The sequence below is a fragment of the Eschrichtius robustus genome, chromosome 10 (genome assembly GCF_028021215.1).
Source record: "Eschrichtius robustus isolate mEscRob2 chromosome 10, mEscRob2.pri, whole genome shotgun sequence".
Taxonomy (NCBI): domain Eukaryota; kingdom Metazoa; phylum Chordata; class Mammalia; order Artiodactyla; family Eschrichtiidae; genus Eschrichtius; species Eschrichtius robustus.
In genome coordinates this window covers 68,379,400-68,395,658 of record NC_090833.1, presented here as the reverse complement: position 1 = coordinate 68,395,658, position 16,259 = coordinate 68,379,400, and the positions used below count along the sequence as shown (strand labels likewise).

Here is a 16,259-nt window from a genome sequence, read left to right as displayed (position 1 = left end):
ACGTAAAAGCATTTGCATAGCAAAGGAAACCATAAACAAAACGAAAAGGCAACCTACAGAATGGGAGAAAATATTTGCAAGTGATGCAGCTGACAAGGGATTAATCTCCAAAATATACAAACAGCTCATACAGCTCAATATCAAAAAAGCAACCCAATCAAAAAATAGAAGATCTAAATAGATATTTCTCCAAGGAAGATACGCAGATGGCCAAAAGGCACATGAAAGGATGCTCAGCATCACTAATTATTAGAGAAATGCAAATCAAAACTACAATGAGGTATCACCTCACACTGGTCAGAAAGGCCATCATCAAAAAGTCTACAGATAATAAATACTGGAGAGAGTGGAGAAAGAAGAATCCTCCTACAACTGTCAGTGGGAATGGAAATTGATGCAGCCATTATGGAGAACAGTATGGAGGTTCCTTAAAAAACTAAAAATACAGCTACCATATGATCCTGCAATCCCACTCCTGGCCATATATCTGGAGAAAACCATAGTTGGAAAAGATACATGCACCCCAGTGTTCATTGCAGCACTATTTACAATAGCCAAGACCTGGAAGCAACCTAAATGTCTATTGACAGAGGAATGGATAAAGAAGATGTGGTATATTTATCAATGGAATCCTACTTAGCCATAAAAAAGAAGGAAATACTGCCATTTGCAGCAACATGGAGGGACCCAGAGGTTGTCATACTGAGTGAAGTAAGCCAGACAGAGAACAACAAATCTCATATGATATTGCTTATATGTGGAATCTAAAAAAAAAATTATACAAATGAACTTATATACACAACAGAAATAGACCCACAGACATAGAAGAGAAACTTATGGTTACCAAAGGGGAAAGGGGGGGCAGGGATAAATTAGGAGTTTGAGATTAACATAAACACATACTGTATATAAAATAGATAACCAACAAGGACTTACTGTATAGCACAGGGAACTATACTCAATATTTTGTAATAACCTATAAAGGAAAATAATCTGAAAAATATGTATAACTGAATCACTTTGCTGTACACCTGAAACTAAATCAACTATACTTCCATTAAAAAAAACTTCAGCATCCAAAGCTCTATTCCAGACTTCCTAGATGAGAATTTGCATTTTTAACAAGATCCATCAGTGATTCACATTAAAGCTTGAGACAAACTTGCCTAGTGGGTTCTAGAAGAAAGAAGAAGGGGGTGAAGAGTGTTAGAGAGGAAGGAAGGGGGAAAGACCTATTTTTCTGTCTTTTAGGAAAAATAATCACTCAGCATGATCAGTGTGCATGTATATGCCCTTGAGTGACCTCAGTGATACAATGCAGAAACATCTCCCATGTGTAGCCAGATCTGTTCCCAATTGTAATTTCACAAACTGCCAATAAGCCTTGAGGGCCTAGAAGCAGAGCTGCCTTGGGTGGAATGAGAGCTATCAGAAGTGGGCTTTTCCAGGTAAGAGAAAGATGATATCCCCCAGGCATGGGAACAAGGGGGAGCTCATGCCTCTTTGATTAAGAAGCACATGTATTAGGTCACTGGAAATAAGGGGGGGCTGGTAGAGGCCCCAAAAAGGAGCCTCCAGCTGAGCATATTGATTTGCCAGTGTTGAGCATTATTCCCAGGCTCACCTGGGACACAAATGGCTTATAAGTTGCAAATGAATTCTGTGGCCACATTTTCCCCCAAATAACATTTCATCTTCATTAGAGATGACCACGGTCTATTAACTCAATAGGATGTTCCAAGTGATTGTTTTCCAAAGAACACACTTCAGGGTTGGGATGAGGGAACATGAATGCAGTAATGTGTAGATACCAGTTCCAATAAGTTCAAGTTGCTAACTGCCCCCAAGCATTCGGTCACACTATTTCATAGAGTTACACAAAGAATTCGGAGCTGTGTGGTTGCTTTGGCATGTCCTCGCAGGCCAAGCTTAATGGTATGTTTCAGATACTGACCATTCGGAAATTATGCCTGACCAATCAAAACAGTTATCCTACCAATTAGCACGGGCCTCTGACAAACCCCAACAGTTGTTCCCACATAGTTGGTAGGTACCAGCTGATTATCAGTCCTGGCAGGCAGCTCTTAGATGCTCAGTAGGTCTCCAGTAAGTTTTGAACCCAGACTTTAGGAAAAACAGAGTATATACAATTATATCATTTCCCTCAAGGACCACACCAGATTTTTTTTTTTTTTTTTTTGGTGCCAACAACATTCTAAAACAGAGAAGGAGTCAGATGATGAATAGGACAACTATGCTTTGTCTAAATAGAGGCCTTATCTACCTGCACTGGGCAAAACCTAGGCCTCTAATTACAAATGGGAGTTCCTGACTTGTGCTCAGTCCCACCTGGCTCAGAAACAATGACCTGGCTCAGAAATGATGACAGCACCGCACAGCCCTTGGCTGCTTCTGTCACGGCCTGGTGTGTGTCACTGCTCAGGTTTGCTCTTCCTGATGAAGAACCTTCAGTTTGTGTTGGTCTTTCTTTTAAGTTATAACTAAAACATAAAATTTCCTCTCCAAATGGAGAGTCACTGTGGTTCCTCCCTCCATCCAGCTGAGCCCCCATTTCTGCTCTCTCTTGAGCTAACCTGGGACTTTTTTGGTTAACCTCCAGCAGGGAATTGAGAAAGGAGTTGTTGGTAGCAGCTAGGCTTCAACTCTTCTTGGCCTGGAACAATGGTTCTCTACCCTGACTGCACATTAGAATCACTTGGGTGCCTTCTAAAACATGCCCATGTTTAGATCCCTCTCCTGAGCAATTGACTTAGAGTCACTGGAGAAATTTCTTTAAAAGACCAATGTCTAGCAAAGACACCACCAAAAAGGATAATTACAGGCCAAGATCTGATGAATATAGATGCAAAAATTCTCAACAAAATATTAGCAAACTGAATCCAGCAACACATAAAAAATATCGTAACACCATGACCAAGTGGGATTCGTCCCAAGTTCACAAGGATGGTTCAGCATATGAAATCAACGAATGTGATAACACCACATAAACAAAAGACAAAAAACACATGATCATCTCAATAGATGCAGAAAAAGCATTTGACAAAATTCAACATCCATTCATGATTAAAAAAAAAAAACTCTTACCAAAGTGGGTATAAGAGGGAACATATCTCCAGATAATAAAAGCTATTTATGACAAACCCACAGACAATATAATACTCAATGGTGAAAAGCTGAAAGCCTTCCTGCTAAAATCAGGAACAAGACAAGGATGCCCACTCTCACTTCTTCTGTTCAACATAGTATTGGAAGTCCTAGCCACAGCAATCAGACAAGAAAAAGAAATAAAAGGTATCCAAATTGGGGGGACTTCCCTGGCAGTCCAGTGGTTAAGACTTCACCTTCCAATGCAGTGGGTGTGGGTTTGATCCCTGGTCAGGAAGCTAAGATCCCACGTGCCTCGTGGCCAAAGAACCGAAACATAAAACGGAAGCTATGTTGTAACAAAATTCAATAAAGACTTTAAAAATGGTCCACATCAAAAAAATCTTAAAAAGGTATCCAAATTGGAAGGGAAGAGCTAAAACTGTCATTATATGCAGATGATATGATACTATATATAGAAAACCCTAAAGACTCCACACAAAAACTACTAGAAAAATTCAGCAAGGTAGCCCGATACAAGATTAACATACAGAAATCTGTTGCATTTCTTTACACCGACAACAAAATATCAGAAAGGGAATGTAAAAGAAACAATACCTTTTAAAATTGCAACCCCCAAAAGAAAATACTTAGGAATAAACCTCACCAAGGAGGTGAAAGACTTATTCGCTGAGACCTATAAAACATTAATAAAGGAAATTAAAGATGACTCAAAGAAATGGAAAGATATCCCATGCTCTTGGATTGGAAGAATTAATATTGTTAAAATGGCCATACCACCCAAAGCAATCTACAGATTTAATGAGATCCATATCAAATTACTCATGACATGTTTCACAGAACTAGAACAAATAATCCTAAAATTTACATGGTACCATAAAAGACCTAGAATTGCCAAGGCAATCCTGAAGAAAAAGAACAAAGCAGGAGGCAAAACCCTCCCAGACTTCAGACAATACTACAAAGCTACAGTAATCAAAACAGCATGGTATTGGCACAAAAACAGACATATGGATCAACGGAACAGAATAGAGAGCCCAGAAATAAGCCCACACACCTAAGGTCAATTAATCTTCGACAAAGGAGGCAAGAATATAAAACGGAAAAAAGACAGCCTCTTTCAGCAAGTGGTGTTGGGAAAGTTGGACAGCTGCATGTAAATGGATGGAGTTAAAACACACCCTCTCACCATACACAAAAACAAACTCAAAATGGCTTAAAGACTTAAAACATAAGACACGATACCATAAAATTCCTAGAAGAGAACATAGGCAAAACATTCTCTGACATAAATTGTACAAATGTTTTCTTAGTTCTGTCTCCCAAGGCAATAGAAATAAATACAAAAATAAACAAATGGGACCTAATCAAACTCACAAGCTTTTGCACAGCAAGGTAAACCATAAACAAGACGAAAAGAAAACCTACAGAATGGGAGAAAATATTCACAAATGCTGCGACCAACAAGGGCTTAATTTCCAAAATATACAAACAGCTCATACAACTCAACAACAAAAAACAAACAGCCCAATCCAAAAAATGGGCAGAAGACCTAAACAGACCTCTCTCCAAAGAAGAAATATGGATGGCCAATAGGCACATGAAAAGATGCTCAACATCACTAAATATTAGAGAAATGCAAATAAAAACTACAGTGAGGTACCACCTCACACCAGTCAGAATGGCCATCATTAAAAAGTCTACAAGTAACAAATGCTGGAGAGGGTGTGGAGAAAAGGGAACCCTCTTACACTGTTGGTGGGAATGTAAATTGCTACAGCCACTATGGGGAACAGTATGGAGGTTCCTAAAAAACTAAAAATAGAGCTACAATATGATCTAGCAATCCCAGTCCTGGGCACATATCCAGAGAAAACCATACATGCACCCCAATGTTCACTGCAGCACTATTTACAACAGCCAGGACACGGATGCAACCTAGATGTCCATCAACGGATGAATGGATAAAGAAGATGTGGTACATATATACAATGGAATATTACTCAGCCATAAAAAAGAAGGAAATAATGCCATTTGCAGCAATGTGGATGGACCTAGAGATTGTCATACTGAGTGAAGTAAGACAGAGAAAGACAAATATCATATGATACCGCTTATTTGTGGAATCTAAAAGAATGGTATAAATGAACTTGTATGCAGAACAGAAATGGCGTCACAGATGTGGAAAACAAACTTGTGGTTACCAGGAGGGAAGGAGGGGGAGGGATAGATTGGGAGATTGGGATTGACATATAGACGCTACTATATATAAAATAGATAACTAATAAGAACCTACTGTATAGCATAGGGAACTCTACTCAATACTATGTAATGAGCTATATGGGAAAAGAATCTAAAAAAGAATGGATATATGTATATGTGTAGCTGATTCACTTTGCTGTATAGCAGAAACTGACAAAACATTGTAAATCAACTATACTCCAATAAAAATTAATTTTAAAAAACCCCAAAAGACACATGCACCCCAATGTTCACTGCAGCACTATTCACAATAGCCAAGACATGGAAACAACCCTAATGTCCATTGAGAGATGAATGGATAAAGAAAATGTGGTGCATATATACAATGGAATACTACTGAGCCATAAAAAAGAACGAAATAATGCCATTTGCAGCAACATGGATGCAGCTAGAGATTATCATACTAAGTGAAGTAAGTCAGAAGGAGACAAATATATGATATCGCTTATATGTGGGATCTAAAAAAATGATAGAAATGAACTTACTTATAAAACAGAAACAGACTCACAGACTTGAAAAACAAACTTATGGCTACCAAAGGGTAAAGAAGGGGGAGGGATAAATTTGGAATTAACAGATACAGACTACTATATATATGAAAGATAAATGACAGGGACCTACTGTATAGCACAGGGAACTCAACTCAATATCTTGTAGTAACCTATCATAGAAAAGAATCTGAAAAAGAAGATATATATATGCACAACTGATTCACTTTGCTGTACACCTGAAACACTGTAAATCAACTCTACTTCAATAAAAAATAAAAATAAAAATAAAAAAGCCCTCTCACCTGGCCCCAGCTGGAGAAGGCCCACTCCACACACAGCTGTTGGTTACAGGCCTGGGTGTCGACTGGCCGTTTGGCAAGCTGTGTGCACATGTCATTGGACACAGGAGTGGAGATCCCAGAGGCTTTCAGCTTCTGGCAGGTCACCCGGCGGGTCTGGACACCTCCCCCACAGCTCCGGGTACAGGCGGACCAGGAGGTCACCATCCACCTGGAGAGAGGAAGAAGAGTCAGGGCAAAGGGTCAAGCCTTGAGGAGAGGGACGATGTCATACACTCTCAGAAAAGGAGCCCCGTGCATCTTCCTCTTCTCACCACACAGCAGCTAATTGCAGGGCCATGTCTCTTTTCACAGTATATGCTTGGGGTGGTACGCTGAAAATCCACCCCCCTCCCCGCCGAGATATCTACATCAAATCCCTGGAACTTGTGAATGCTACCTTATTTGGACAAAGGGTGTTTACAGATATAGTTAAAGATTTTGAGATGAGATTGTCCTGCATTATCTGGGTAGGCATTAAATACCATCACGTACCCTTATAAGAGAAAGGCAGAGGGAGATTTGACATAGAAAAGGAGACAGTGTGACCACAGAGGCAGAGGTTGGAGTGATGTGGCCACAAGCCAAGGGACACCAGGAGCCTCCAGAAGCTGCAAGGGCCGAGGAACTGATTCTCTCCCAGAGCCTCTGGAGGGGGTACAGCCCTGCTGACACCTTGATTTTGGACTTCTGGCCTCCACAACTGTAGGAGAATAGATTTCTCTTGTTTTAAGCAACGATGTTTGTGGTAATTTGCTATGGCAGCCACAGGAAACAAATACCCTCTGGAAATTGACTAAAAAGGCACAATGTGAAAGAGTTTTCTGAAGATCAGTTGCCTTTTCTTAACATTGGCCCCAAAAGCCGTGAGCTTGCAGATGACACATTCTGGGAAGACAGTCCTTTAGCTGGTTACGCTGCATTGCAGTTCTGGTACTTCCTAATGGCATCCAAGTGTGGGGCAGAGAAGGGACAGTTTCCCAGGGAAGTCAGATCCAAACCTGGCTCGCCCCCTGACCCTGGAGGCGGTCTGGGTCTCGGTTAAGCCAAGTTCTGTCTGCTCGTACTCACTGTTTTTTCTACCTCGCCTTAACCCACGTCTCATTTGATTTTGTTTAATCCCTCAGCAACCTACGAAGTGCCTTCCGGCTCTCTGGAGCAATTCCCACGCCCATGAGTCACCGTCCGCAGGTCTTACACCTCCTAGAGGGCTGCGTACGTGGTGACAGTAGTTGTTCTCAGGATGTTAGCTTCTAACTGCAATTCGGGCCCTGAGAAGCGAGACTGACCAGGACTGGGACAAATGGCTTTCCTCATAAAGCCAAGCTGTAAGCTGGGAAACACTCTGAAATCCTTGGTCTCTATACAAATGTGGAGGGGTTCTCTTTGGATGTTTGTACCCTGGGCTAATTCTCAAAGAAGAGGGGAAGGGGGTGCAGTTTGGGGAAAAGAATGAGAAAAAAATTTGGTGCTTTCCAGCCATTTAATTCCATCTAGAGAAAACATTTTGTTTTACTGCCTGAGAAAAAAAATTTATCTAAATGAAGTGGCTGAAACGGCTACCTGGGTCAAAGCGGGACTTCGCAGTGTTATTCAGAAAGCCTACGAGGGCCACACTTGTTTGTATGCAAAGAAGGGGGCTGACGTGCCCTGGAAGCCTGGTGGGGAAACCAAGCAAAGGTGAGCCTGTGGCCACTTCCTACTCCAGTGGCGCCACATCTGGCTTTCAGGAGAGGTAAGTAGCAGGGACGGGGAGCAAATTCCTCCTGAATCTGGATCTGTGACTTATTTACTTTGGTGGAACTCCTCTGCTCCATTAGCCCTGGAGAGAGATGACTGCGTGCAGATTTCCATCCCGCGGGAGCAGAGCCACTTAGGAAACAGGCAGATGGTGTTTTAAAGCCCCTGGGGGCACTGAAACCCAAGCAGACCCAGCCATTGTTTCATCTGTAGAAGTAAATAAGGCTGATTGACTCTGACCATCACCACAGCAAATCAAAAAGTCCCTGGCATGTCCAAGACCTCTTCTTCATTTCACACAGCTTGGCAAGGGCAGTCTTCCAGCCTCTCGTATCCCTGGTGAATGTCAGGCCTGTCTTTCAATCAACTTTTATTTCCAGATATCCATTTCAGCAATTTTTCAGGAGTTGGGGTGGGGGCTTTGAGAAAGGAGAGGTACGGGCTATGTTACAGTTCAGGAAGGGTATAAAAGGACATTAATCATTCCCGTGGAAACCTTCCCGTCAGCAAGTCAAACTGCTGATATTAAGGAGTGTGTTTCATATTTCATTGAGGCTCTCCTGGTTTCAGCTGCTTCTTATGACTCAGCTGGCAAAACACAAAGCAGTTGCCTAAGTAGTGGATGAACGTCCCACAGATAGGTAGTAAAGGGGCATTTCAGGACCCAGCCAAGTCTCCCCGGGCTCTGGGCGCCATGCTGGTGCCAACTCCAAGCCCATCCATTATCCCTTTAGCTGCTGCCTGACACTGGGTGGCAGGGGAAGGGTACTGCTCGGTGGGACTTACAGCTGCTCAAAGCTCAAGGCAGAGGGAAGAGGCAGAGACTGTGGGTGTCATTCTGAGCTATATAAGGGACCCAAATGCAGAGAATGTACAGTTGGCCCTTGAACAACCCGGGTATGAACTGCACAGATCCACTTATACTCGGATTTCTTTCACGAAATACCTACTACAGTACTACACCATCCGTTGTTGTGAAATTGCAGATATGGAGCGCCGACTATCAAGTTATAGGTGGATTTCTGACTGCTTGGGGTCGGCGCCCCTGACCTCTGCATTGTTCAAGGGTCAACTGTAAACCCAAAGTTGAAGCAACTATGGGAAATGGAAATTTATGTCAGCTTTAGCAGGATGCAACCCTTTGTAGAAGAGAGGATAATATTTCCTTAACTAAATTGGAGCACTGATGAGCACAGGTATTTACAGCTAGAAGAAAGGGGAGGAGTTGGGGTATAGGCCAATAGTCACTACCCCCTAAACGCTTCAACTGCAAACACGTTTCTTTTCTTACAAACCAACCAAAGAGCCCGCTTCTTACTGCAGTATGGGAGCTCTCTCTTGCCAGGGCCTGGGATGCTCCTGGCCCCTGAACAGACCCTGTCAGGCCCTTGGGAAGCCTGGGCAGCCTTTAGCCGGCTGAATAGTGAGGGAAGAAACAGCCACGGGAGGAGACTCATCCTGAGGGATGTTTTCTGTGCAGTGGAGAGGCTGGCGGCCCCGGGCCTCCAGGAAAGGACGTCAGGGCCCCTCACCTGCACTTAATGTAGCTCTCTCAGTGCTAGACAAGGGCTGGCCGTGAACTTGGCTAAAAGTCCAGGCCCATCCTTGGGAGTGGGCGGCCTGAGCCAGCCTCCGGCGCACTCACCGGGAAGGGCAGTCTCTCCGGTTGCAGGCGATGGGCTGCACAGCAGGGCGCACCTTCCCTGCGCAGTGAGTGGGGTTGACCTCCGTGCTGTTCAGGAGACACCTCAGGCGGGGCTGCTGAACACCCCTGTTACCACAGGAGGCTGAGCAGGTTGCCAGTCTGTCCACAGACCACCAGTAATCTATCACAGAAGGAGGACCAGAGGTGAAAAGAAGATAGCATCAATGCCCATGTTATTCCTTCAGAGTGGCGGGGTGGGGTGTGGTGGGAATGATATGCTGTTAGGAATGAGGCCCTGCCCTGCGGCAGGCTCCATTCCCCACCGATCTAGGCAAGTCACGTGGTCTCCAGGGGCCTCCGTTGGCTCATCCATAAAGTGGGTACAGTAGCCCTTATCTTGTCATGCTACTGCGAGGACTGGATATAAAGAAAGTGCAGGGCCTAGCCCAGTGCCTGGCACATAGAACTTCATCAGTGGCTGTAGCTCTCGTAGTTTTAAACCTACTTCCTAAAGTACTCTTTCCTTCCATTAGTTTCCCAGGAAAGTGACTGTATTTTTCAACAAAGAGATATAAAAATATCAGAGGTACTTAACAATCATATTTAAAAGTCTATACTGGAGTTGGACTTTGTATACGTTACAGAAAAACAGCCTATCCAGAGAGGCGCACTTACGGAAATGATGACGTTGGTCAGAAAGGCCATTTCTTTGGATTTTCTATTTGGGGGTTTGGGACTCACTGGTAGGAAAGCTGTTAAAACTAACTGGGCTGGTAAATTTTGAGTGCTTATTTGCACTCAAAAGATTTGTGTGCTACAAATCTTGCAGATAGGCACTGCCTTCTGGTTTTCAGCAAAGAGCGCTTGGCTGGCAAGAAAACGCAACGTTGACTTTCCTATCTGGAAAGTGAGATGGTGGCGGAGGATGTTTAAGGGGAAAACCTACGCTCAGGAAAATCTCCCCCATTATGTGCTATTCTGGGATGAACTCTGTCCCTTCCCACGGAAACCTCCACTTTAGGAGACATGCAGTAGAATTTTGCTTTCCCTACAAGTATCACACATAGGCCACAGGTAGAACCAGTCTACGGAAAACTCAAAAGCCCCACATAGTTTCTATAACAAGGCCAGTTTGGGCTCCTTTCCCACTGTTTTGGGCTCATTCACAACCCTTTCTTGGGGCCGTGAATGCCAGGCCCCACCCAAGGGCTCTCTGACCTGCCCAGGTGCCTGGAAGGTGAATGCATGAGCCACACGGACAGGCCACAGAGAAGGTGCCAGGAAAGCACTTGGCGTGTGACTGCAGCTGGAGCCTCTTCTGGATGATCAGCTGTCCTGGCACCAGCCCTGGTTCTCCGAGGCGGGCAGTAACCACGTAGTTCACATCAAGAGGTAATTTTAAACCAGCTCAACAGAGAAAACTTGCATGTTCTTAATAGGCAACTTTGCGAGTGTGTGTGTGTGCTCTTTACTAGTTAAACCAGCAGAAAGGAAACACAGTTGCTTTGCTATATGACGAAATCTCCTTGGTCCCGAGCAGCAGTAACATGATGAGCAGAAGGGCGCATCTATGAAAGCAGCACTGACTTTTCCAGCTTCTGCTGAGATGGGGGTGGGTGGCCCTTCTGAAGAGCCTCACCATATGGCAACACGGTTGGGCTTCCATTTTCACGTTCTAAGAACCACTGGAGATCAGAAATCACTTTGTTCTGCTGGAAAATTACATTTCCAAGTAGACTCTCTTTTTCAAGAAACAAGCCTGGCACCCAACGCCTGAAGGGTTTCTTACCTTGGATCACTAAAGAGGCCTTCTGTACGAGCATTCCCGCCTCATTCTGAGCAAGGCAGCTGAATTCCCCTTGAGACCCGCCACTAAGATTTGCAACCTGGAGAATCCGTCCAGCTGCCAAGATATGATGCGTCAGTCCTGTGGTATTGGCAACTGGCTGGTCACCATGGAACCAGGTGATATTGGGAGTAGGGTGGCCTTTGATGGGGCAGCCTAGAAGGAGAGGTGAGGAGAAGTAAGGATAAGGTACTTAAGGATAAAGCCAATAAGTACACATTCCTGTTGAGCTGTTTGTTTCCGTGGGTTTTGAGGCCATACATTTGATGTGGCTTCCCCATGGCATTTTTCTTATGTTTCCCATTCCCAAGCAAATGGGAGATGTTTTTATTCTCTGGATGCTTGGAGGGTGACTGTTACTCATTCAATTAAAGTAAAAATTCCTGGGGAACACGAAGCACCTATTTTTGTCTATGTCCCTGTAATAACTTTAAAAAAAATGAAGCAATTAAGATTTACTCATTGGACATTTTCTGAAGTTAATTAGTTCCTATGCCAGTTTTATACTGAAAGAAATCACTTCTTCAAACGCAATGAGTGGGGGAAAAAAAACCCCCATGTACTATATAGTAATAGTTAGGAATCAAACTTTAATTGGTAAATGCCTAACGTCTGCCTCCATTTTACTCTTTATGTGATTTTCAAGCCAAAAATTTTCAACAGAGACTAGGAAAACAATTTTAAACACTGATCTCATTTCTCTATAGGTCAAGAACCTTGGCCTTCTGACAGCTCTTCTGACAACCAAGCCTGCGTTGGACATGTACAATGTTATACTTATTACATAGTCATTGAGCCTATTTTGATACATTAAAATTCCAAAATATTAAACTGAGATATGGTGTCTACTCAAGCCTTTGTAGCATAGAATTAGTAAAATAAACTGATTGCAGTTGTGAGAGAAAACTCGTTACCTCTAAATTCGTACTTGTTGAATTTGCTGTTGTGACCCCAGAAACTTAGCTTCCAGAGGAGATTTATTTGGAGGTTTAAAATGCAAGATAAATCATTCAAAATGAAAGATAGTGGAGGTTTTCTCTCAGTTCAGTTAAAAAATATCTATTTGGTGCCTAGTGTTCTGGGGACAGTAAAGCTAGTTAAGACTATCTTCTCTCTTGCAAGGAGATCCCAGCTGGTATGGGATGCAAAAAAGCACACTAATAAAACTGAGATGTAAGGCAGAAGATGAGATCAGTGAGACACACAGATGGTCACCTGCATGGATGTGTGTGCCTATGGATCTGTACAGAGAATGGATTTTCTAACGTTGACTTGTTCTGTGTTCCGGGGGCAGCACCGGTAGAATTTTTATAGTATGGCAGTGTTAACACACAGGAAAGGTCTTTAAGAGATGATCTAGCTTACTGCCAGAGGAGAAAACTGAGGCCCAGAGATGTTAAGAGACCTTCCCAAGATCAAGGGGCAGATCTTCTGTCTGACTCACTGTCTTGTGTTCTTTCCCCCATACCTACTGCTTGTCTGGTTAGATGCCAACAATTTACTTAGGCATCGTGATACCTCCTTCCTTTGTCTGCTTACTCCCTTCATTCCCTTGGCTTTTTACATTTTCACTGTGGTTGTGTAGGTTGAAGAGGTGGGAACAGACTACTTTGAAGAAGGGCCCTGGAAAAGCAATGCTAAAGTTGACCCTCAAAATTTCAGCATGGAATATCATGTTATAGGACCCAATTTTTCACTTCTCGCCATGTGGACTCACTCTGCCATGTAACTTTACAGGACCCTCCCATGATGGGTGGGCTTTACTTCCCCACCTCCTTACTTTAGGTTTGGCCATGTGACTACTCTGGCCACTAACAAACACTAACAATGAACAATCTGAAAAGGAAATTAAGAAAACAATTCCATTTACATAAGTATCAAAACGAATAAAATACTTAAGAATAAACTAAACCAAGGAGGCAAAAGACTTGTACACTGAAAACTATAAAACATTGCTAAAAAAAGAAATTAAAAACATAAATGAATGAAAAGATATCTCATGTTCATGAGTTGGAAGACAATTTTGTTAAGGTGTCAGTACTCCCCAAAGCAAACCCAGTTCAATCCCTCTCAAAATCCCAATGACTTAAAAAAATTGTTTTTGCATAAATAGAAAAATTCATCTTAAAATTCATGTGGAATCTCAAGGGACCCTGAATAGCCAAAACAATCTTGAAAAAGAACAGCAAAGTTAGAGGTCTCATACTTCCTGGTTTCAAAACTTATTACAAAGTTACAGTAATCAAAACAGTGTGGAACTGGAATAAAGACAGACATATAGACCAATGGAATAGATAGAGAACCCAGAAATAAGCTCTTATGTGTATGGTCAATTTTCAACACGGGTGCCAAGACCATTCAATGTGGAAAGGATAGTCTTTTCAACAGATGGTACTGGGAAAACTGGATTTCTACATGCAAAGAATGATGTTGGATCCTTATATTAAACCATATACAAAAATTAACTCAAAATGGATTAAGGACCTAAACATAAGAGTTAAAAGTATAAAACTCTCAGAAGAAAATGCAGGGGAAAAGTTTCATAATATTGGATTTGGCAATGATTTCTTGGATATGACACTAAAAGCACAGGTAACAAAAGAAAAAAAATAGATATACTGGACATCATCAAAATTAAAAGCTTTTGTGTATCAAAGGACACTAACAACAGAGTGAAAAGGCAGCCCACACAATGGGAGAAAATATTTACAAATCATAGATCTGATAAGAGACTAATATCCAGAATATAGAAAAATTCCTACAACTCAACAACAAAAACCACCAACCAATTTAAAAAATGAGCAAAACACTTGAATAGACATTTCTCAAAGATATGCACATGATTAATAAGCACAGGAAAAGATGTTCCACCTCACTAATTGTTAATAGAAATGCAAATCAGAACCAATGAGATACCACTTTATATCCATTAGGATGGCTATTATTAAGAAAAAGAAAAAAAACTAACTAGAGTTGGTGAAGACATGGGAAAATTATAACACTTGCGTATTGTTGGTGAAATGTAAAATGGTGCAGCAACTGTGGAAAACAATATTGAGGTCCCTAAAAGAAAGTTAAACATTAGAATTACCGTATGATTCAGCAACTCCACTTCTGGCTATATACCCAAAAGATCTGAAAGCAGGACTTGAATAGATATTTGTACACCAATGTTTATGGCAGCATTATTCACGATAGCCAAAAGGTGGAAACAACCCAGAGGTCCATCAATAGATGAATGGATAAACCAAATGTGATAAATATATATGATGACTATTATTCAGCCTTAAATAGGGAATAAAATTCTGATACATGTGACAACATGGATTAAACTTGAAAACATTAATTTAAGTGAAGGAAGCCAGACACAGAAGGACAAATATTATATGATTCCCCTTATATGAGATACCTAGAGTAGTCAAATTTGTAGAAACAGAAAATGGAATAGTAATTACCAGGGGCTGAGGGAAGGAGGGAATGGAGTATTATTATTATTTAATGGTATGAGTTTCAGTTTGGGATGAAACATGGATATGTTCTGGACATGGATACTGTGAAGTTGTACAACAAAGAGAATGTAATTAATGCCACTGAACTGTATACTTAAAAGTGGTTAAAATAGTAAGTTTCATGTTATGTATATTTTGCCATAATAAAAGAAATGAGGCAAAAGCTGCACTGGGTACCAATTTCAATCCTAGACCTCAAGAGACCTGGTGAGTTTTTGCTTGTACTCTTATGCCTTTGCCATCACTGAAGAAGAACATGCCTGGAGTGGCCTGATGATCTCAAGGGGAGGATGAGAGAAATGTGGAGAACAGTCAAGTCACTCCAGCCAAACCCAGTTTAGATCAGCTGAACTAAGTAAGAGCAGTAAGAATAAATGATTGATGCTTTAGCCACTGAGTCTTGCGTTTATTTTAATGCAGAACCTCTTTTTTTTTCAGGGGTGGGGTGAGGTAGCTAACTGATACATTTAGGGAGTAGGGGCTTCCAGAGCTCCTTGAGCCGTGGATCCAAGGCTTCCAGTAGGGTGGAGTTTCTACCTGGGTACTGACCCAGCTCTCACCTGACCTGGATCTTCTCTCTCAGGTACTCCGAAGGAGCAGGCTCCCCACATGCTTCTGGTGGCATCTAGGCATCTATATGCCATGAGGTCCATGGTGGTGTCACTGTACTCCTGTTATGAAGTGGGTGTGAGAACGGCCTTGGGGAGAGGTGTATAGAAATCAGTCCACTGGGGACCTCCAGAGACCAGCAGTACCCACTCCCTCCAGTCCAAAAATGTTGTCCGGAGTCAGACGTGGGTTTCATTTTCTAACAAGAGGCAGGAAAGCTGTACGTTTGTTTAGGCAAATAGCATGATTTCAAAAGTGAAGCTTGAAACAAGTACAGCTTTTCAGACTCGCTGAAGCAGACAGATATGTGTCTTCCTATCACATCTGCTCTAAAGAAAAAGAGGTGCCATATGCTGTTGAGATGCTGGCTCCACGAATCCTTTTGTTTGGTCGGTGTGGATAGAGCGCAGCGAGGCTGACTAGATTCCAAATTGAAAAATAAGAACCTTGCTATTCCCAAGGAAACAGGAGATACTTGGCCAGAGAATCTCTCATATTTAGCTCTAGTCTTTTTTTCCCAACTCCATTAGGACTGATTTTCTGAGAGACTATTTAGGCAGGAAAAGGAGTGGTAGCAGCCACAGGCTATTTCCTATGGCTGATAAAGTTACTTATCTAGGATCCAGAAATCTTAGTCAGCTAAATAAGTAGTACATTTACATAACAATTACATTCAAAATCCTTCCTCTTTCC

At 42.2% G+C, this 16,259-nt stretch overlaps 1 protein-coding gene across 2 annotated transcripts in view; it reads right to left on the bottom strand.

The window, feature by feature from the left end:
* The window catches only part of ADAMTSL1 (ADAMTS like 1), a 464,565-nt gene that overhangs the window by 31,190 nt on the left and 417,116 nt on the right, over positions 1-16,259 (bottom strand). For both annotated transcript variants that reach the window (XM_068552874.1, XM_068552875.1), the window contains 3 exons: positions 11,392-11,604; positions 9,603-9,783; positions 6,182-6,389 (listed from right to left, as the gene is read on the bottom strand). In XM_068552874.1, the coding sequence (XP_068408975.1) occupies positions 6,182-6,389; positions 9,603-9,783; positions 11,392-11,604 (602 nt within the window). The remainder of the gene's footprint in view (positions 1-6,181; positions 6,390-9,602; positions 9,784-11,391; positions 11,605-16,259) is intronic.